The following is a 23,456-nucleotide window of genomic DNA, read 5'->3' as shown; positions in this document are numbered from 1 at the left end:
GACACACATAAAGACATGCTGGTATGGTACAAGCATTCCCTCGTTGCCAGTCTACATGGACAGTCTTATTCCAAAGGTGAACAGCTAATCCAGACCTTATCTCGGTTGGGTTAAGAGTTTCATAGCTCTGAACCATTCTTGGCGTGATCATCTCCGTGTCTATCTTTCTGAGCTCAATTGCTTTCTTGGTAGCACAAGGCATAACAGACACAGTACATTTTAGTCTAGTAACACAATATATAAAATATATGGAAATCAAACTTGCTTTATTGTCAGTGGTGCTGGAACGAGGGGTGCTGTCACACCTCCTGGCTTGAGGTAGTAACAACACTAAATACATTATTTCCATGGTTTCCATAGAATCATAGACTATCAGGGTTGGAAGGGACCTCACGTGGTCATCTAGTCCAACTCCCTGCTCAAAGCAGGACCAATCCCCAACTAAATCATCCCAGCCAGGGCTTTGTCAAGCCTGACCTTAAAAACCTCTAAGGAAGGAGATTCCACCACCTCCCCAGGTAACCCATTCCAGTGCTCCACCACCCTCCTAGTGAAAAAGTTTTTCCTAATATTCAACCTAAACTTCCCCCACTGCAACTTGAGACCATTACTCTCCTTCAGTCATCTGGTACCACTGAGAACAGTCTAGATCCATCCTCTTTGGAACCCCCTTTCAGGGAGTTCAAAGCAGCTATCAAATCCCCCCTCATTCTTCTCTTCCGCAGACTAAATAATCCCAGTTCCCTCAGCATCCCCTCATAAATCATGTGCTCCAGCCCCCTAATCTTTTTTTTTTGCCCTCCGCTGGACTCTTTCCAATTTTTCCACATCCTTCTTGTAGTGTGGGGCCCAAAACTGGACACAGTACTCCAGATGAGTCCTCACCAATGCTGAAGAGAGGGGAAATGATCACATCCCTCAATCTGCTGGCAATGCTCCTACTTATACAGCCCAAAATGCTGTTAGCCTTCTTGGCAACAAGGGCACACTGTTGACTCATATCCAGTTTCTCATCCACTGTAACTTCTAGGTCCTTTTCTGCATCATCAGTATCCCCACTATAAAAATTGTTCCAGCACCCCTTTATTGTTACTATTTAGGATTAAACTTTCTATGAAACAATGAAAAACCTCCCCCATTGTCCTCTCTTCTCTTCCCCTTCCTCCATTCATTATCTTCCTTGATACTCTTGTCTCTTTGTTTGCCCTCAAGTTAATCTTTTAAAATAATTGTTTTCCTATCTCCTTACATCTCCCTTCTCTTTCATTCCCTGCACTGTGTTCCCCTCAATTTACTCATCCTTCTCCTTCCCTCAAGACCCACTCTGTTCTTCCCCAACATCATCATGAAGTAGCCAGGTTATCTTTGTACTACAATCCCCACAATCCTGTTGTGGGCATGTCAGTGTCTGCAGAATGGCCAGCTAAGGCCAGCCCCTTAACTATGCACTCCCAAAGTAGAGAACTTCTGAAATACAGGACACTGCATGGGCACACACACTGCAGCAGTTCAAGGTTGCCCCAATTCCTAATGGAGCTTGAAGTAAGCCCAGGTCAATGAATGTGAGAAGGATAGCACTGGTGCACCAGTGCCCAGGAGTGAATCTCATTATTAAGTCAGGGAGGAGAAAAATGTTTAGAAAGTCGCTAGTGTGTTATGGGCACTATCAGAATACAAATATTAAATGATAAAGTACCAGTGGTACTGGACACAGTTGGTTACACCTTAAATTGAATTATTCACACAGCTTAATTATATGACAAATAACTGGATTGTTACCCCCCTCATGAATAAAATTCAGTTGTGGCTGCTGTCATGTCTTTCCCCAGTTTTATTTTCTTTTATACTTAACTTATGTACAAGAACCTCAGCATCCACCCTAACTGCAGAAGCATGTTGCAAATTAGCATGCAAACCACCATGACAGTAGCTGATGGACTCCTAGTAATGTTCTGCAGCATAGGATATTTTGGAAAGGAAGTTTTAGTAAGTGCTGCATTTAGATCATATGTTTCCATTAAATCTTTGCTGAGAAGCAGAGGTGCAAGAGATAGATTTATGTCAGTTACTAGATTTGCAAAAGAGAAGAATGAAAGTTAGTGAGATTCTACTGTATTATCTAAATTTTATTCAACTTTTGGTTCTCACCCCTGCATGCCTAACTGGGGGGAAACTGCTGAAGTTAAAGGGAGTTTTCCCTCAGTACGCACCACAGGATTATGGTCTTAAAATAAAAATAAACCAAGTTTTCCCTAAGAGTACATGGTTAAAAAAAGCCTCAGATGATGCATACACACCCATTATCATAATACAACTATATAATAATGCAGAATACTCAGACCCACATGTACTTTAAAAAAAATCACATCACCTGTTTGCAAATGACTGATATGAGAACAAACTATTTTTGGTGACTCCATGCAGTGGCAGGGTGCTAGTGTTGCTTACACTAAGAGTGTTTCCCTGGTTCATCTGAGACTGGAAAACAGTGGATTTCCAGGATACAGGTGTGATGGGTTGGACCCCCCTTCTGGGATGCCACCTGATGTATTTGGGGTCTCACTGAGCTGGCCTGGTCCAACAGCCTGGGCTCCCTCACCTGGTCCTGCTGTGCATGCGCATCTCTCTTTCCCTCTCTCCCCCCTGCCCCGAGTGTAAACCCAAATGATATTGTCTTGCGCTGTAGAGAGGTCTATACAGCATAAGCTCATGAAATTTGCCCCCCTCCCTCACTGTGGAGGAAGATATGCACAGCTTTTTGCACCCCCAGTTATGAAGTGCACAAACTGGGTTTTAGAATAAAAAAGAGTTTATTAACTACAAAAGGTAAATTGTGTGTGATTATAAGGGATAGCAAACAGAACAAAGCAGATTACTGAGCAAATAAAACACACAAACTAGGCTTAATATATTAAATAAATTGGCTACAAATAGTAATTTCTCACCCTAAATGTTGTTTTATGCAGGTTGTGGAGTTTCCTGAAGGTAAACTACACTGCTTGCTGCATAGAGTTTCAGGTATTCCTTTTCACAGGCCAGACCCTTTCTTAGCCTAGGTCCCATTCCTTCTCCTTAGGACAGTCTTAGATGTTTCTAGCACTCATCCTGGGCGGGGATTCAGTGAATAACCTGCAACCTTGATTGACTCACTTCCCAGCCTTAAATAGGATTTACATATGGCGGGAATCTTCTCCCCCCCAGTCCGACCCCAACCCCATCCTTGTGGAAAATACCCGTAGTCCAAGATGCAATCCAATTTCAGATGACATGATCACATGACCCTACAATGTCAAAGCAGCAACACAGGAAGCTTCTCAGGAGGGCGGGAGATTAGTATCTTCAAAATCTTATTGTTCTCCCTAATGGCCCATTCAGGCTTTTTGCATCTGGGGAACACCCACCAGACAGTAGGCAAACTCTTTTGCAATTGATACAGAACTAATATTCCTAACCTCAGATACAGAAATGATACACACATACAAATAGGGTAATCATATTCAGTAAATCATAAAAAACTTTCCAGTGATAACTTACATGACCCAACTTACATGACCCATCTTGCAAAAAATACATTTTACTTATGCCATATTCATATAATAGGCATATTTCTATGAAGAATATGGGGTGTGATGTGACAACAGGAGCTACTGATACATGAATTAACACAATATTGCTGGAGCACTGGAAATAAAGAAGTTGGATACAGAGGCGGTGCTTGTCTGCTTACCAGTAGCAATTACTTTGACTACGTATGATTTGCAGTGATCTCAAGGTTTATTTTTGATAACAGCAGTGGCAGTTTAGGGTTTTGCACCTTGGAAGGAAATGGAGGTGGCAAAGGACTGGATCACATTTGCCGCTGTAGCCTGGCTATTTTTTGCACTTCTTCTCTTGGATAAACGTGATGGCTGTAAGACAAAGCAGAGCATTTAGCTACATATGTTAATCCTTGCTAGTGTATGTGCTGAGTGAGCTCTATACAGTTCTACACTCTACTGGAAATATTTCTTACTGTGAAAATAATCAGACATGGTAGAAAAGATAAATTTTAAAATGACTTTTTGGAAGTTCTCCACTCTGACTTAGGAGGAAACAAAACAAGAGTTATTCAAAAGGAAATCTGTGTGTTACATTGTCTTTTCTAGGACATATCATGATGTTTATTTCAATAACTGTTCAGCTTAATTTTCTGTGCTATTTACATATTATAAACCACATCTCCGTGACATCTCCTGGGTGTCACCAACAAATTCAGTCCAAAGTTTAACACATGCATCTCTATCACAGCCATGATAATAGTCCTGGATCCTGCTCCCATTTAACTTAAGGAAAGTATTGCCATTGACTTGAATGTCATTAGAATTAGTCCCAAAAGCTTACTGATATATACATTATGTGCCAATTCTTGCAAGCCCTCACATGCAGAACTTCCAATGATTTCAACAGGAGTTCCAGTTAAAAGACTGGACCCCAATTACCTCATTCAAAGTGGAAACCTAGAAAGGGCCACAAGCTCACAGGGATTAAACTCCTGCAATTTCAGAAGTGGTCTCCTCTAGGAAAAGGGGGCTTTAGGAGTCAGAATGGGAAAGGCCAAATCCTGCCAACCATAGGGCATGTCTACACTGAGCTGGGTGGTGTAATTTCCAGTTCGTGTAGACATCCCATTGCTACCTCTGATCAAACTAACCTGTTAAAAATAGAAGTGTAGCTACAGTGGCACAAGCAGCAGGATAGGCTAGCCACCCAAGTACAATCCCATCTGAAACCCTAGATATGTACTCGGAGTATCTGACCCCTCCTACTGTTCTCCCTGCTGTGCCTACACTTCCATTTTCAGTATGTTAGCTCGAGCAGAGTCATGGAGGAGGGGGAAGAAGAAGTTGTTCCAGGTATGGACCATTTCTGAGAAAAAAGTAGTTTTTAGATAAATTGTTTAGCAATCTTAATGTTTACTTCTCTCTAAATATAAATATAGAAGAGAGATTGGGTGATCCCATGATTTCTGCCACTTTGAGTAGCAGTTCAAACAGCAAATGAAAACTTGCCCTTCTTGATCAGTTTGGGTTCCAGTGCAGATCTGAAACCATAAGAATGGATTTGGATCCATGTGTTTGAATATGAACCACCTGAGAGTGCAGATTTCGGGGTTCTGGTTTGGTTTTATCTCTAAACAGAAGGAGAAATACCTGTTGTCCAGAAGTTATACATGGTACCTCCATCAACAACTGATGGGCTTTATTGGGTTTGGTTTGCTGTATGTATGGTAAATTATTTGTTTTTGCCTCTTAAAGCTTTTCTCTCTGCTACTCCCACCCATTCATTTTTTGCTTTGTTAGGTAATCTGATATATCAGAAAGGGTGCAGCCTGACATGACATTATGAAACACAACTGGAGATGATGGGATGTTACATTAAGTATTTCTGGGATAGATGGGCCTAACACAAATCCCCAGATCTGAATACCCTTACACTTTGGACAAGCTTGTATTGGTCATGGTCAGACCTATTTCTAGTTTCAGGTTGCAAAAATTGATTTCTGTGTATTCACATCAATTGAATGGAAAAAAATGTATATAACGGTAAGGATGGGCAAACATTTTGGGGCTAAAGTGAAGAAATTGCTAATCCACTTACCTCATAAAATCTATGATGCTTCATCCTTCTGAAGATAGTGTCAACTGAGTCTTGCTTCTCTTTTGACCCCAACTGGTGGAGAGCTTTGTGACTTGTTAGACTGAGAACCTTTGAAAAGTAATTTAGAGCAGTGTAGTTACAGAATAGCCTCCTATGAGCGCACCAGTTTGTACTAATAACCAACAGCCTATATAACAGTGTTTCTAAGACTTTTAGCTCACTAAACCAACAACATCTGATTCTGATCTCACACGCTCATAAAAATCCAGTGGATATCTCTTGACTTCAGCTCAATTTCCCCAATTCATAGAAAGGGGAGTTCAGAATCAGTCCCCCCTTGCATTTTATTTTTTCTTTCTGTAGAAAGCAGGGTGCAAATTTCCAAAGCACATTAGCTGGAAGTGGAAGATCATCATGTGTGCCGGATTGGCTGAATGCTCTTTACCAACTCTCTGAATGCTCTCCCATCAGCAGGGGGCAGATGTACAGCTATGTGACTGAGCAGAATTTGGGCCTGTATCTCTAATGCAGTTGTTTATATAAATAGTAAGCCAATTAAACTGGAATGAAAAGTCCCATGCAGGTTTAGCATTTGTATGCTCAGTGGGATATGGTATTAGCATATATTGCCCAACACCTTGTGCAAATAGAAGCAATGGTCATTGGGCTGGTTGAAAGAAAAGAGATTGAGCATAAATTTAAGGTCATGAGCTTTGATAGGAGAAGTACAAGACTGAAAGACTCACCTTGCAGAATGGTCTTTTGATCAGTCTTCACAGGAGGCGCCCTGTTATCATGCTAACTACCGTTGAATGGAGATGGATAGGGAGTAATTCAAGCCAAGTCAAAAGAAATTAAATTGAGAAGCAGACAGTTTATAATAGCAAGTCACAGGGTTTGCGATTTTAAAAATTTTCTAATTTTAACAGTTTTTGCTATATCAATGACAATGCTTGAGGTATAAAAGCAGATGAACTTGAACTTACCCTGTATATAGGTATAGAGCCAAACACAACACCAGCCTCTTTGTTTCCTGACTTGAAACTTTCCAAAGGTTGTCTATTAACCTTAAAAATAGAAAACAGAGTCAACATATTTCCAGTTATAGGCAACAGCAAGATAGTAGAGATCACATCTAGTGGAGTTTCCATAAATCTGCATAGGTAACATTCACTCCATATTACTAAAGAAAAAAAAAATCACATCTACATGTAAAAAAATCCTTGGGTTTGTGTCCAGTTGTGTTTCTGTGCCATATATAAAAACAGCCTAGGAGGTTTTTGTCCAAAAATTGGGGGATGGGGTTCTGCTTGTTTTATAGCGAATGGAGAGTTGACCTAACTAGACCGAGAGCTGAGCCAACAAGTTGGAGGGAAAGGGAGGACTTTTAGTCAGATTATTTAAAACTATTTGAAAACATATTTAACTCCAATGCTTCATGAACACCTGGAACTGGGGAAAAACAGACATGCCATTCCAGATATTTAAACTGATTTTTCAAAACCCTTCAGGCATTCTTTATACAAAATGTAAATATGCTAACAAGGGCATAAGCTCAATTTAAAAAAAAAGTAATTTTTAGGTCAGTTTTAACAGTATGTGTTGGTTGAGGGATGTTGCTAAAGGAGGGCTGAGTTCTAACCCCAGTCACCATGGGATGATGGGCTGGGAACTCCCAGGAGACCCCAGTCCCAACTGACAGTGTCATTGCAGAACAGTCATGTGGGAAATCTCTTTGAGCATGCAAACTTTCACTCTTCCACTGCCTATCAGGAAAAAAACAACAACATTTCTCCTGTATGTTGATGGAAAGGCCAAAGTTGTGCAAATGTTAGATGTACTTTGATCATTCATCCATGCAAAAATATGACTGCTAAAACTTAACTAGGTTATTAGATTCCATGTATTTGAGAGTGGAGGTCACTTATATGACCTAGTACTGATTTCCCACTAGGAACACAGTTTATGATCATGCAACAGGGAAAAAATTATCTAAAAATGAAATACTGTCAGGTTTTCATAAAACACTGAAATATGAGTTTTCTGCAAAAATCAAATTGCATTTTAAAGAAATCCTCTTTCATAGCATCCTCTGGTAGATAATTGAAGTGCACATGCAATTGTTATAGTTTAAGAGGATTCACATCCTCAGAATTTAAAAAGTCCCTCATTAATTTCTTCCCATATATCTCAGGTTTGACTTCTAGACTTCTTAGCTTCAGCACTGGTAGCATCACAGAATTAAAGTTTCAGAGTAACAGCCGTGTTAGTCTGTATTCGCAAAAAGAAAAGGAGTACTTGTGGCTCACGAAAGCTCATGCTCAAATAAATTGGTTAGTCTCTAAGGTGCCACAAGTACTCCTTTTCTTTTTGAGAATTAAAGTTAATTCACTGAGGTGCATACATGTGATTTGAAAGTGCCTATGCAGACCTTTAGGTACTTACACACACCTTGAAGGATATGCAAATATGCTGAGATGGATTTACATGGTCCCCCACAGAATAAGCAAGATTTTGTCAACCCTTATCAGCAACACTTTCAGAGGTGTCCATGAATTATCAAAGTAACTGAAGACAAGAGCAGTTTCCTCTCACATGTTGATGTGGCCTCTCAGCCCAATCATCTTTTTCAAAAATTACCAACTTAAGTAGTACAAGTCACAAGCTAAAATGCAAATCAGAAGTCACCAGAGTACACACTTGTTGAGTTGTCCCACATTCCAGTCAGCCACTGGGTTCACTTCAGTAGTACAGTATATTTTAATTTTATATGCCATCAGTATTACCAAGTATATTTTTTCACATTGCTCTCCCCCTCTACTGTACTTAAAGTTGCAGTACAATAGATTTGGGTTCTAATCACCAATAGTTCCTCGCTTTGTAGGGAACATTCGACTATCCCACAAAAGCCACATGCATTCCCTTTGATGTAATATCAGGCAAAAGGGAAAAATGATGTCTGGAGTCCATGACCAACATAGCTTAATGGGAAACATATTTGGCCGCCTTTGGGGTCAAAGTGGCAGAATACCTCAACCACATGGTTGTCATCACCCTGAAGTCATCACCACACACTCCTGTCATGGGGCCAGGAGGAGTAAGACCCAACCATGCCACTTTTAGAATCCCAGCAAACAGGGGCTAGGAGAAAGGAGGAGCTGGCTGTCAACCTAGGGGGACATGCATCAAAGAGGAGCATATCATCCTCACCCCATCCTTATTACACCAAGGGCAGGGAGAGTGAAGTAGCTGACCATGAACAATAGTGCTGTCTTGTCCCAGACAATCTCTGCCTTGGGGGCATGGGACTCTAGCATTCTGCTGCTATAGTTGCCAGAAAGATTTTTGAGCTGCCAGAGGCAGCTCGTGTAGATAATTATATCAGTTCTGTTGGCTACATTAAGGTAATGGCTGACTGTACAGGTGGGGACACAATATCAGGAATTTCAGGACGATGGCAGGATGTCCACACCCCAGCTTGCTTCTTTCTCTCAGCCATTCTAGCATTGGAGAACAGGAATGCCACTTCATTGAGGGGTAGAGGGGAGCTCACATAGCAAAAGGCCACTTAGCTCTCACTGGACTGGCTCTTTTTGGTTTTGCCTTTCCAGTACACCTTGCAGGGAGAGGAGACAATCTGGCCCAAAGGCGACATGTACCAAGCTAGATAGAGGAGCATGTATAAAGCACTTCTACTCAGCTAGAGTTCTGCAAAATGTTCAGATTTTAGATCTCATTAAAACCTTGAAGCGAGGACCAGGCATAAAAAGATTTACCAGCGTTCTCACCTACCTTTCAAGCAAATCTGTGATATTTAGGGTTTGCACGGCTTAGTATATGCGCAATGTACCTCAGGTGGCACATGACCAGGATTCAAAGAATTTGGTATGCTGGTTGGATCATTTATTTTCCCGGGCCAGATACTGATGGGGAGTGTGACGTGAACATGGATCCATGCCCCCCAGGGTTTGCACTCAGTTGAACTTCCCAAGTTTGTATTGAAACCCTATAAAACTTCAAATTTCAAAGGGTTTGCACTGGAACCATGTTCTATGTGGTTTTGATACAAACTAGGGAAGTTCAACTGAGTATCACTCAGACTTGATACTTGGAAGTGTGAAACCATGTGAATTGAAACCCAACAGACAGTTTGCACAAACCCCTTTGATTATTTCTATCCTTTTCTACAAAACAGGCCTCGGGCATTTGTTTTGGGCTATTTTCCAAATGTAACCAGAATATTGCATAAAAGAAATACAACTGATTATGTCTCTTCACCTACCTTAGGAGAAGCTAGGGCTTTGAAAAACTTGAAATCCTGATCCACTTCGAAGGGTCTAGGCTTTTTTGAAAGCAAGGATGATTTGGTCAATGATTTCCACCTGTTCACAAGAGATAGGAAGAAAAAAAACCTGATGTCTATAAAAAGAGGGCAGCGTACCGTATCACCCACTTAATTAGCTTAGAAATACAATTTGAATTATAATTCATTCTGTATCTTTGCAGAATGAAATTTAATGTAGATGCTTGATAAATGTCATGAGATGTTACTTAACACTTCACCAATCCAGGTGGGATTCATTTTCTTTCACTATGTTTGCACCATCTTCAGGCTGGTATGTTTATGTATGGATCAGCAGTTATCAAGACTAAGCTCCAATACACTGTATCATAATGACTCAACATTATTTTCCATCTAGAACATAGTGACAGTATGCCAGGTTCTAGGCATGTGTAATGGTCCTCTCTTGGGTGCATGGCCTAGCAGTCACAGCTACAACTCCTGACTGCCAAGGGGGTTGTGGGGAGGGGAGCCCAGGCTCTCTGACTCCACTGGGTTCCGACCCAGGGCCCTTTGGGCTACCAGTAGTCTGGCAACCAAGGCTGCTTAAGACTGTCCTCCCTGGGCCTCTTCCTCTTCTCCACCCCCATTGGGTCAGCTTAGTCCAAGGCTTTTCCCTGGTGAGGAAACCCAAACCACAATAAGTAAAGGACATTACCAAAGTCCAAGGTCCACAGGATACTTCCCTCTCTAGTTGTCTTAGGGAGGGCCCCTTTGGGCAGCTGTGTCAGAGTCTTGGGTTTCCCTTTGCTCTGCTGGAGCTGTGGGCTACAGGTCTGCTCACCTCCAGCCCTGCCACTCAAATGAGCTAGTTCCCTTCCTTTTAATTCCTCCAGCAGATGGAGCATTTGCTGCAGGTGTGGTGGGGCAGGGCCTGGCTGAGCCCCAAATAATCCCTTAACCCCTTGTTGCCCAGTGTGGGGTTTGTACACCCCATCACAGCATGGCATTGCAGAGCTTTTCTGCTGATTCAACTGGTTGCCAGACTACGTGGGCCTCAGCACAAGTTATAAGGAGAAAACATGTAGGGCTAGATCCTCAACTAGTGTATCAACTTAGCCCCATTTACAATTAATGCGGTCATGTTGATTTATACTAGCTAAGGATCTATATATCCTGTCATTCCACTGTTGAGAAGAGTTGAGACAAATTTACATAGAATGCTACTCACTGAAATTCTTCAGCAAGTCAATGAAGCCCTGGCTACTTTCACCAGCTGGGAATCTGGCCAAGTGTTTGCAAATGTTTATTTGAATTCGGATAGTCTGCTCTGTTCAATCACATTTGGACCCTTTTTATGTGTATGAACATTTGAGAAACATCTATTCCTTGTATGGATACCGTTATCTCGATTCATTGTTTGAAACTTTTAAAACAGCATAATGAATGAGGAAGAGTAATTATTCAATAAGGAAGCAGAAATAATACATATGGATTAAGTGACCCACAAGCTATTTCAGCTATTACAAATAGGGAAAAATATGCCAAAAATATAGTCTTTGGGAGAAATATTTGCAAACAAAAATATGTTAGCCATGTAATAGTTTACTTGTAATAGTTAATTCACACCAATCAAATTACTGCAGTGTACTCTGTCTACATGGTGTTATATCAACTGGCCACTCTAGCCTCATCTAGCACAGCAGGTCTACACTGCAAACAAAAACCTGCAGTCACCAAGTCTTAGAGCCTGGGTCAATTGACTTGAGCTTGTGCCCTGTATTCAACACCGCTTAAGGGCCCAATCCTGTCAACATTGCCAGGCATAGTTCTTTATTCATGAGTTACTGAACTGACTTCAGTAGGACCATTCACCCTGGGAAGAATTGTTCTTACTGGTAAGTGTTAGTAGGATACAGCCCTACACTTCGGACCTTACAGCAGCATAGCTGTACCGCTACAGCGGTGCCACTGTAAGGTCTCCCTGGTGGCTGCTCTTTGCCGGCAGGAGAGAGCTCCACTGCCGGCATAATTTAAACCATCCCCAACAAGTGACGTTAGCTTTATCAGCAAGAGAGCGTTTCCTGCCAACATAGCACTCTCCACACCAACGCTTTTGTCAGTGAAACTTGTGTCGGTCAGGGAGGTGTTTTTCCCGCACCCCTGACCAACCAAAAAAAGTTTTACTGACAAAAGTGCTAGTGTAGACAAAGCCTAAATGATTATGGTCATTAATACTGAAGCATTTCCAAAAAGGCTTTGGCAAAAAGGTAACCTAAAAAGTGAATAGGATGCTGTACTGCGCGCCAGACATATAGTTTAAGTGTTCATCACTTCAGAAGTCTAAGCAACTTTTGTCCAACTTGAACTGCTTTCCTTCCTTGCCAAAGGCTACATTTGGGCCAACTTTCAAACTTCTAGCTTCAGTATTTGATTTCTGCACATGCAACGGTCACTATTTCAGCCAACACACTGGGGATTGAACCAGAGCTAAAAGTATGAGCTGCTGCAGTTTGAGCTAAATCACTGAAGCTGGGCTGAGACATATTCACATCCTCTGTGGATTGCCACAGACAGGAACCTGTAACCCATCCCTCACCAGTGGTTACATAACATTCATGCCAACTTTGAAGCTCTCAGCTTTGAATTATGAGCACACACCAGAAAATACAGGAAAAATGCATTTTTATTCTACACCCCCATTCCTCAACAATTAAGCTAGTTTTGCTTTAACTTTTAGAAGGCTTCATCTTTATGTTGAGATCAGGTAAGAAAAAGTTTTATCTTGAAACTATTTGTTTTTTAGAAGGTTCAGTCACCTTGTGGGGGTAAGAGGGAAACAATTTCCCAAACTTAACAAGAGTGTTCATTAAATACATACATTCTGATTAACTTTAGTGATTATCTAATTATCACAGCAGAGAATTAGTAGTTAGAATTCCAGGGCTCCAGTCCTGGCTCTGCCGCTTGCTATATGACTTTGAGTAAGTCACTTAACCACTGTGCCTTAGTTTACTCCTCTGTAAAATGGGGATACAGTCTAACTCACGGAGTATTGTAAAACTTGTTTGCAAAATACACATCCTCAGATGAAAGGTTTTCTAAAAGTGTGATGTGTTTGTTAATAGTCCCTAATGCACATGTAAATAAATGTTTGTGAACTTACTTCTTCCTGTCCAGTATTAGAGGATATTCAAACTTCTGCTTCTTTTCCATGTACTTGCTGTCTTCTTTGATTATAATGGGAAATTCATTAACATCACAGGGCAAAATCAAATCACTGGATTCAGATAATTCAAACACCCTGCGCTGTCCGAAGTAACCAACATAGTGTCCATTTGGTGCGTGCCAGAGCCTAGAGGTGCAGAAGGAGAGATGGAAAAGGTGGGTAAATTTAGAAACTGAAAGAAAGTGAAGTGCCTTTAGAACAATATTATGTAATTTAATAACCTCTTACCAGTGTAGTAAACTAGTTATAAGACAATATCAGAGTTAAGATTGAGTGTACATAGCAAAGAAAGTAAATTAAGGCTAGAAAAACCTTAGAAGAATATTATAATTATAAAAAATAATAATTAAAAACCAAGACATTCAGCGCCAAGGCTTAAATTAAATCTAAAAATGTGAAAGTTTGGAAATGAAGAGTTAAGGCACTTCAAACAACCTCAACTGTCTCTGTAGAGAGATGCTGCCACCAAACTTCTTGGATTTGTTAATTTGTTTCAAAAACTTGAAGTTTACTTTTTTGTTAAGAGCAAATTGCATAATGGGCTATAAAACATTTTTCTTTAGCCAGGAAATTGCTATGATTTAATCTTCAAGATATCACATATGGGGCAAAATAACCTGGCATACTAATTTGACAAGAACCTGCACAAAGTTAAAATGGGATCCAAAAAAGAGCTCATTTCTAGAATGATAGGGCCTTTCTTTATGTGCTCAGTTTCACACAATTGGTAGAAAAACTTGACTGTCCATCTCTGGACATTTCGAGAGACTGGTGGGGTTCAAACAAACAAACAAACAAAAAGTATCTGAGACTTCTGCGGGGGCGGGGGGGAAGAGTGGATGTATTATGTGTAAAGCTAAGCTGTGCACATGCAGAACTGATTTTTTCCTCACCAAAACAGATACCTAAAATTATTTCAGTTCTGAGCTAGACAAAAGTCAGGCAAAAAGGGGAGCTCTGGGAAAAGAGACTCCATAGGTTAAAATCAATAACAAATGTTAGCCATGTCTGTACCTGACAGAACCATCCACAGAGGCTGTCACTACCAGGTTTTTCTCCTCCTCATAGAATAGGCTGACCACTTTGGTGGAATGAGCTCGCCAGTAGAGCTGCTGCTTTATTTGCTGAGGGGAGGAGAGCAAAACAAAACAAAACCCATCGTTGGCCACATTTCAGTCTGCTACGCACTCTAACATTGTTACCAATACAGTGTCCTTACGAAGCTGTCAAGGTTTCTTCCCCACTCTGAACTCTAGGATACAGATGTGGGGACCTGCATGAAAACCTCCTAAGCTTACTTTTACCAGCTTTGGTTAAAACTTCCCCAAGGTACAAACTATTTTACCCTTTGCCTTTGGACTTCCACTGCCACCACCAAATGTTTATCTGGGTGTGTTGGGAAAACATTGTTTGGAAACGTCTTTCCCCCCAAAATCCTCCCAACCCTTGCACCCCACTTCCTGGGGAAGGTTTGGTAAAAATCCTCACCAATTTGCATTGGTGACCACAGACCCAAACCCTTGGATCTTAGAACAATGAAAAAAAACTTTCAGTTCTTGAAAAGAAACATTTTAATAGAAGAAACAGTAAAAAGAATCACCTCTGTAAAATCAGGATGGTGAATACCTTACAGGGTAATTAGATTCAAAACATAGAGAATCCCTCTAGGCAAAACCTTAAGTTACAAAAAGACACAAAAACAGGAATATTCATTCTATTCAGCACAGCTATTTTCTCAGCCATTTAAAGAAATCATAATCTAACACATATCTAGATAGATTACTTACTAAATTCTAAGACTCCATTCCTGTTCTGTCCCCGGCAAAAGCATCACACAGACAGACACAGATCCTTTGTTTTTCTCCCTCCTCCCAGCTTTTGAAAGTATCTTGTCTCCTCATTGGTCATTTTGGTCAGGTGCCAGCGAGGTTACCTTTAGCTTCTTAACCCTTTACAGGTGAAAGGTTTTTTCCTCTGGCCAGGAGGGATCTTCCCTTTATATTTATGACAGAAGCAAGCTGTCATCAGACCCAAAAGAAGTGAGGTTATGATAGCCCTTAAAACAAGCTGAAGGCAGTGTGCATGAAGACACAAGGCTAAATTCATCCCTAGTGTAACTCCACTGAACACAATGGAGTTATGCCAGGGACATTTTACTTTTGTTCTTCATGTTGTCTGCAGTCTGAAATAGACAATTCAGATCAAAAGGATAGACTTACTCTTTGTAGATAGGAAGAAACAGGGCTGGCCTTACCATGAGGCGAACTGAGGTGGCCGCCTCAGGTGCCAGACTGTGGTGGGGGCACCACTAGGACCCAGAGTGTAGAAAATTGTGTCTGCTGCTGGTGCATATGTATGCTCTCTGCCCTAGATGCACAGAGATGGTGGAGTGCTGTGCTTGAGGAAGGAGGGCACAAGAGACATAGCAGGCAGGTAGGAGAAAAGGTGAGAGGGAATAACAGAAAGCAGCAGGAGCTGCAGGGAGAGAGAGGAGGAGGAGCTTCTTATGTACCTCTATAGCACCTGGACTGATTAACACCAGCTTCTCAGGGAGCTTCCTGTTTCCTGCTGCTTCCCTGAACCCACTTGAGGAGAACAGGCAGTCAACTGAAGTAGTAGGAGCCAGTTAGCCCTTAAGACGCTGATATCTTCCCTCCCTCAGGACCTGCTACCAGCCTGCTTATTTGTCCCTTTCTGAGTGTTGAGAGCCACTATAGCTGGCACAGAACAGCAGTCATGAGTGAAAGAAGAAAACGCCCCTCTGGGGCAGCATTCAGAAAAAGAAAGAAAGCAAAGGAAGCTTTTCTATCTAAGCAGGAAGGAGCTCTCCTGAGATACATAGACACAAATGTTCACAAGTGAGCCTTCCGGTCCCAGTGAGGATGTGAGTGGTGAGGAGATGCCTGATCTTCCAGTTAGTCAGAGTGCAGGTGAGCTGGCAGCTACTGCACCATCCATATCTCCATCTCAAATGGATGTAACCATGCACATTCCTGAAGAAAAGTGTAGATCAGAGAAGAGTGTGGTGGAGGTGCAAGAAACAGCTGCTGCTGAGTTTAGTTCCTTAAGTCAAGATGATCCAGGACTGTTGACCCACCTGAGCAGTAGCCTGAGGGACTTCCTTGTACTGCATGGGCCACAGCAAGTGAAAAACTTCATGTTCCCCAAAGACAATGAAAATAGCAGTTTCCATCCAACACATTACTGGCCTGAAATCTCCAATGGTGACAAAGTGGAGAGGCCATGGCTTATGTACTCAGAAACCCAGAATGCTGCAGACTTTTTTTGTTGCAAACTCATCCAGTCCAATGTTCCAGCCACACTGGGTTCTACAGGAACCAAGGACTGGAAAAATCTGTCTAGAAATCTGGCATGCCATGAGAAGGCAGCAAATCACCAGAGAGCCTTCCATAGGTGGAAAGAGCTTGAGATGAGACTAAGGTTAAAGGCCACCATAGATGATCAGCATCAAGAGAAGATTGCATCAGAGTCTCTTTACTAGCAAAATGTTCTGAAAAGGCTCATTGCCATTGTGAGAATGCCTGCTACCCAAAACCTAGCACTGCGTGGCACTTCAGATCAGCTGTATGTGCCAAACAATGGAAACTTCCTTAAAATTGTGGAGCTGATGGCTGAGTTTGATGCTGTACTCCAGGAGCATCTAAGAAGAGTGACCACCCAAGAAATGTACACACATCATTACCTTGGAAAAACAATTCAAAATGAGATCATACAGTTACTGGCAACAACAGTCAAACAGAAGATTGTGGCAGATGGGAAGTCGGCCAGGTATTACTCTGTTATTCTGGACTGCACACCAGACATCATCCATACGAAACAAATGCCTTTAATGGTGCATTTTGTAACAACAACAGAATCTAGGGAAAATGTCCCTATAATGGTGACTGTCAGCATTTTCTAGAATTTATTGACACTGATGATACTACAGGAGCTGGTATGACAAGTGTGCTTCTTAAAAAGCTGCAAGATACGGGCATTGCGATAGCTGACGTGAGAGGTCAGGGCTACAATAATGGTGCCAACATGAGAGGAAAGAACAGAGGAGTGCAGACACGGATCCGAGAGTTAAACCCTCAAGCTTTTTTTGTCCCATGCAGTTCTCATTCATTGAACTTGGTGGTCAGTGATGCAGCATCAGTTTCTAGTGAGGCTGCTGAATTTTTTAATGTAATTCAAAGCATCTTTGTATTTTTCTCTGCATCAACTCATCAATGGCAAATTTTGAAGCAACGTCTGGGAACATCCTCTCTGACACTGAAACTACCGAGTGTCACACGATAGGAAAGTTGAGTGGAGGCAATAAAGCCTATCAAACACCAAATTGGGAAGATAGATGATGCCATAATTGCCATTATGGAGGATAATGCTATGGCAGGAACTGTTTGTGGGAGAACAGTGGCAGAGGGAAATGGAATCGCCAGAAATGTACATAACTTCAAATTTCTGTGTGGCTTAGTGTCGTGGCATGACATACTCTTTGAAAGAGAGACTCCAAGGTGTTGACCTTGATATATTTGGAGCAATGGAACCACTGGACAAAGCAAAGTCAGACCTACACTCTTACCGGTCAGATGAGGGATTTCAAAACATTCTGAAGAGTGCACTGGCAGAGGAACCTCAGACTGAAGCTATTTTCCCACCCATTCAAGAATACAAGAGTCACCGAAGAAGACGACATTTTGATTAAGAGGCACGGGATAATCCCATAAGAGACCCCAAACAACAATTCAAAATAGAATTCTTTAACCAGGTGCTAGATTGTGCAATACAGTCAGTTGAAGAACGTTTCATGCAGCTCAAGGAACACAGCAGTACATTTGGGACCAGCAATGCAGGGCACTAGAGACAGTGTTGACACATGATGACATACGTGATATTGATGAGAGTGATTTAGGTGATGAACTGAAAGCCCTTTCAAGATACATTTCAGCAGGATCAACTCCAAAGGCTGTTCTGGAATATATGTGCACAAATAAGATGACCACCCTCTTTCCAAATGCTTTTGTTGCTCTGTGCATACTTCTAACACTTCCTGTAACAATTGCCAGTGGAGAACACAGCTTCTCCAAGCTGAAGTTAATAAAAACACATCTACGCTCCACAGTGACACAGGAGAGGCTGGTCGGCCTTGCAACCATCTCAATAGAGCATGAGCTGGCCCAGACTGTGGACCTTCAGCAGGAAGCAGTTCAAATCTTTGCAACCAAGAAGGCACGGAAAGCACCACTTTGATTATTCAAACAGATAAAAATGCCAGTGTTTACTATGCAACCAAGAAAAGTTACATTTGCTGTTCAGGCGTTTGAAAGTTAAGTGTTACTTCAAATTTTTGAACAAGGCATTTTAAGTTGTTAGTTCTCCTTTGTTGGGGTAGGTAGCAGAGCAGTACCATGAGAGGAGCAGAACAGGAAGAAGGCAGAATTGAGACCTTTCAAGGTTTTCGCCCAAGCGAGGGGACATGGGGATATCATTTGAGCTCCCCACCTCAGGGGCCAAAATGTTGTGGGCCGGCCCTGGGAAGAAAGTGGACTGAACTTATCTCAGGATAGTGAAGTATAATTCCATTTTTCTCTACCTGTCATATGTGAATGGTAAATTATTTGGGTGGAAAAATGATTTTTCATTCTCACCTTATTTTCATCCTGTGGATCTTCCAGGAATGAGCCAGTATTCCAGTGCATAATATGCCCCTCTGTGTTTTAAAAGAAACAAAAAACAGAATCATTTCAAAAGAGGTTCAAACTTCTTTATAAGTGCCCTCTGTTGCTAGATATGCTACCAAGTTAAGATCAGGGTTGGAAGGGACCTCAGGAGGTCATCTAGTCCAACCTGCTGCTCAAAGTAGGACCAAGCCCCAATTTTTGCCCCAGATCCCTAAATGGCCCCCTCAAGGATTGAACTCACAACCCTGGGTTTAACAGGCCAATGCTCAAACCACTGAGCTATCCCTCCCCCATGAGGGATAAGGACCTGGCTAAGGACAAGGTAGAAGGAAGCCAAGGGTCTGGGCATTGAAAGTTAGTTTTTAGGATAATGTAAATGTCACTTAACTATTTCATTAGCAAACAAAGGAGAAAATGTTAGTCCATATGTTACAATGGAATACTGATCTCCAGCCTATTTATGAAGAATGTCATATTAACAGCATAGATTTAACTGTTTGTTAAAAGTATCTAAGAATTTTAAATAATTACAAACACACAAAAACAGTCACCTACTAAGCAGAGTTACCTACTGCATAGACCAAACATGAGGGAGTTTCAGAGGGGTGACATTTTTCATTTTAAAATGACAAACTGGACAGAGCTTGATCAATCACATGCATAATGCAAAAGAAAATAATTCATGCCTTTCTAGTGTGCTCATGTGGGATACACAGTCCAAGAGGAGGGAGACTGACCACTGAAATGGGAACATTTACCTTGATATCGTGTCCCTCCACTGCTCTTTGCTGCAGTTTTCTTCCCATGTTACAGTTCCTCCATCACCATTGAAATCTTCCCTTTGTTGCTCTCCCAGTAGGAGGCTTCTGGGTAATTCCAACAGCCACCTTTGGCAGACCTAGTCTCTAGAACTGTACACTTGGGCAGAGAGAAATGTGGGCAGCCCTAGTAGGGAAAGGATGAGAGGGGAGGAGGAGGAGGAGATAGCCGCAGTTGGGCTAACAGACGCTATCCAGGCAATATAGCAATGGGTGTCAGCAGTGGGGAGAAGGGAGGGGTGTGCAGGACACACACAGAGCAGAACTAGTAGGAAAACCTCTTGCAGCCACTTAGAATCTGCAGCCAGTAATATGCAAGCAGGCGGCCAAAAGGGGAAGCCTCAAATATAGGAGAAAGGGCTATGACACTAGCATGGAATACTCCTCCGTGAGCAGTAAAAAAAAACTCCTTGCCGTCCTGTGCAATATGGGATAGTTGATTGGAGAGAAAGCTTTTCCTTTAACCTCTGTCCATTTTTAGGGTATGTCTACACTGCAACCAGGAGTATGATCTGCAGCTCATGTAGACATACCCATGCCAGCTGTACTCTAGCTGGCTCAGCAAAAATAAAAGGATGCCATGGGCGTGGACTTCAGCATGAGTTGCACAAACCCACCTGACCTCCCTGGGTGCATTTGTTTGCATGGCTAGTGCTGAAGCCCACGCCATGGAGTCTTCACATCTATTTTTAGCGAGCTAGCTAGAGTACAGCTAAGGTGGCCATGACCACACAAGCTACCCCATTCATACCCCTGTTGCAATGCAGATGTACCCTTGGTGTCAACCTCAAACCATTGTTACGTTTGAAAGGTCTGGAAAACCTTTTTCCATCTCACTTCTGCCCAGCAGCAGAGCAGGAAGTGTGGAATTACTGTAAGAAACTCTGTTCTCATGGGATTTCCAGCAGGAACAGAAATGTAAGTACCTGATGTCTCATGAGATAGATGGAGACAAAGAAGATTTTTCAGGCCAAGTTTGAAGACACAAAGAGTCACAAAGTTTAAAGAGGTTTAGATAAGCTTCAGATAAGCAACCAAACTTTTGCATGTTTTGCCAAATGAAAGCCACCTTCAACCTTTTGAGGTTCACTAAACATTAAATTAACAATCAGAGAAAGGGCTGCTGGCAGAAGCATCAGTAATGCTTTTTCCCCTCACATTGCTGTGTTATTTATGAAACACAGGTCATTGTTGTATACTGAACTTTTCACTGTCCATGAACTAACTGTCTGTGTGCAACAACAGCCGCCAATTTGCTTTTATTTGCAGCAGCCGGTTATGGAGAAAGTGGGACTTTTGCTTATTCTTAATCTTTGCCCTTAGTCTAAAATGAGGGAATTTAGATGGTAAGTATATGGGAGTTCTTTGTGTAAAGAAAATATAACACACTGCTCTTGCAAGTAGCCTCTGTACTGGCAGTGTTGTTAGCTTCTGGCTTTATCCTGTATTCTTTACTCCCATAGACTCCCCTTTCCTCGATTTTTAATGCAGTTTTGCTTTGGCCCTTCATTGCCACATTCCCAGCATGTTTTTACAATAACCTTTTTCAGCCACTACAAAGAGTCAGGAGAACTGTGACTGAGAAGCAAGTGACTGAGACCACTTACCCTTGGTGGCCGCTAAAAGCATTTTAGAAGAGATATCGGTGCACAGAGCAGTCAGAGGAATTGCAGGATGCTTTGTGAAGGGCAAAACTTCTCTCAGTAAATCTCCCTAAAACAAACAAAGTATAGAGGAAAGCAGACTTTATCCACAAAAAAATCAAAGCAACAGAAATTTTATCATGTTCACGTGATGCAACGTTTTCTGTTGCTTTGATTTTTCATGCATTAAGTAAATAGCAAACCATATTAGTCAGATTTTATACCAACAACATACATTGAGCTGCTTTATTATACCTGGGGGGTTCAATATCACAGTTAAATAAAACCGCTGAAGTCCCTAAAACCTTTTTATAATATATCTTAATTTATCCACCTAGAATCAAACTCTTCCCTGTCTTGTAACCCATATCGACATCAACCTGATTGCACAATGTGCAAGTCATACCTGACCCTCTACTCATTTATACAGGTGCACAGCCCAATATTGCTACATTATTTTTCAAAGAATGTTTCAGTTAACAGAGCAGAATTCCTCTTATAATTGGAGCAGCAGACTCTGCCTTGCCCATCACAGTCTCAGAAGGCAGAGGACGTAGATAAAGAATGGACCCCAAGGGAGTTACATACCTTTTCAGACAGTTGTCACTAGAATTATTCTAAGCCATGATTTTCCTCCTGTTCCCCTTCCCCCTTCCCTTTGCTACAGCTGTTAAAGCAGCACTAAATTGTGTTCATAGAAATAATGATCAGTGGGAAAAAAAACTCCTATTACTTCATGTTAGGTGAGAGCAGGATGCTGAAGATGTGGAGCATTTTCTTCTTTCACCCCCAACCCCATCCAAACATACAATCAAATACGTTACCCCAATAGTCCATAGATAGACACAGCCATTTTCATGGGCAGAGGCCAGTATTGGTGAGCATGTATGTCCAGCTATGTTTCTAGAGAAGCCAGAGGCTGATTTTTTGGTGTCAGAGGGTTGCACGTCCTTCTCGTTGGTTGTCTCTTCCCCTTCTGGAATATAATTGACCCCATTATCTTCTTGCCATAGTTCTTATAGTTCTTTCTTTGAACACAAAGCAATGGAACAACGCTAAGAAAAACATTAACTTTGACAAAAGAAAACTTCATTATAAAACAAAAGCCCCTTTGAAAATATTTCATAAATACTAGCAAGGAGCCATGGTGAGAACTTGGAGACACATTGTTTAGGAAGTATTCTCATGACACGTCCTGTGCCAAACCACACCATTCCTGTACAGGTGCTAAGAGCCCTTTTCACAGCATGGGGGCAGATTTCAGAGAGGCGGCATAGAGGGTCCGTACTCCCCTTGTGTGCCTCACAGCAATGTTCTGCTGCATCTCTAACTGTGGGGGCAGGGCAGGGATATGACCAGGGACCTGCAAAAGTGCAGATTCACTGGTCAGAGTCTTCCAGGGAGTAAAAGTTCAGGGTTGTGGCAGTGGCTACTAGCTCAGCCCTGAGGCTGCAGATGTAGCCCAGGGAGCGGTGCTGATATTCTGCAGGGAGAGAATTCCATCCTTCTCAAAACTACCAACAATCCCTATGCAAAGCCTGTCTGTCTCCTAAGCACTTGACAATTTGGCCTTCTATATTTCCTTCTTTGTTCTCTATTTCTAAAGATATGTGCGTGAACCAAGATATTTATTTTAAGGGTCCGTTTGCTTTTACCTCTAGGTCACTAGCTCAAACCTGACCCATGTGGGTACTGTCACCAGTGGCCTATGTGAAATAATTCAGTGTCCGTTCTGTTGACAGGGACACCCGTCTGGCAGGACCATCAATAGTGACTGTAGCCAAATTCCGGTTTCAGCGTCAATTCCATTCTATTTGGATGCTGCTGCAATCCCATGCTTGGCCTGCCACTGGGGAACACAATTTGCTGTCCAGATTCAAGTAAAGACTCCTAGTTGTGTCATCAGCATGCCGCTGATATTTCAGGACCACAGTCTCTCATTATCTGCCCCAGCTGCCTTCCATGCACACTGATGAAACAGATCCCTACAGAACCCCACACAATCATAGAATATCAGGGTTGGGAGGGACCTCAGGAGGTCATCTAGTCCAACCTCCCGCTCAAAGCAGGACCAATCCCCAGTTTTTACCCCAGATCCCTAAACGGCCCCCTCAAGGATTGAACTCACAACCCTGGGTATAGCAGGCGAATGCGCAAATCACT

General features: G+C 42.0%; 1 protein-coding gene across 1 annotated transcript in view; it reads right to left on the bottom strand.

Moving 5' to 3' along the window:
* Positions 1-3,800: 3,800 nt before the first annotated feature.
* WDR64 (WD repeat domain 64) overlaps positions 3,801-23,456 on the bottom strand; it is a 139,973-nt gene continuing 120,317 nt past the window's right edge. Inside the window, exons 20-28 of the mRNA XM_073336679.1 lie at positions 22,118-22,269; positions 21,258-21,363; positions 18,800-18,861; positions 14,163-14,272; positions 13,086-13,274; positions 9,920-10,019; positions 6,624-6,704; positions 5,638-5,745; positions 3,801-3,908 (exon numbers count right to left, since the gene is read on the bottom strand). Coding sequence (XP_073192780.1) covers positions 3,801-3,908; positions 5,638-5,745; positions 6,624-6,704; positions 9,920-10,019; positions 13,086-13,274; positions 14,163-14,272; positions 18,800-18,861; positions 21,258-21,363; positions 22,118-22,269 — 1,016 coding nt within the window. The remainder of the gene's footprint in view (positions 3,909-5,637; positions 5,746-6,623; positions 6,705-9,919; positions 10,020-13,085; positions 13,275-14,162; positions 14,273-18,799; positions 18,862-21,257; positions 21,364-22,117; positions 22,270-23,456) is intronic.

The sequence above is a fragment of the Lepidochelys kempii genome, chromosome 3 (genome assembly GCF_965140265.1).
Source record: "Lepidochelys kempii isolate rLepKem1 chromosome 3, rLepKem1.hap2, whole genome shotgun sequence".
Taxonomy (NCBI): Eukaryota; Metazoa; Chordata; order Testudines; family Cheloniidae; genus Lepidochelys; species Lepidochelys kempii.
The sequence above is the reverse complement of the archived record's forward strand: the minus strand, read 5'-3'. Positions and strand labels throughout refer to the sequence as shown.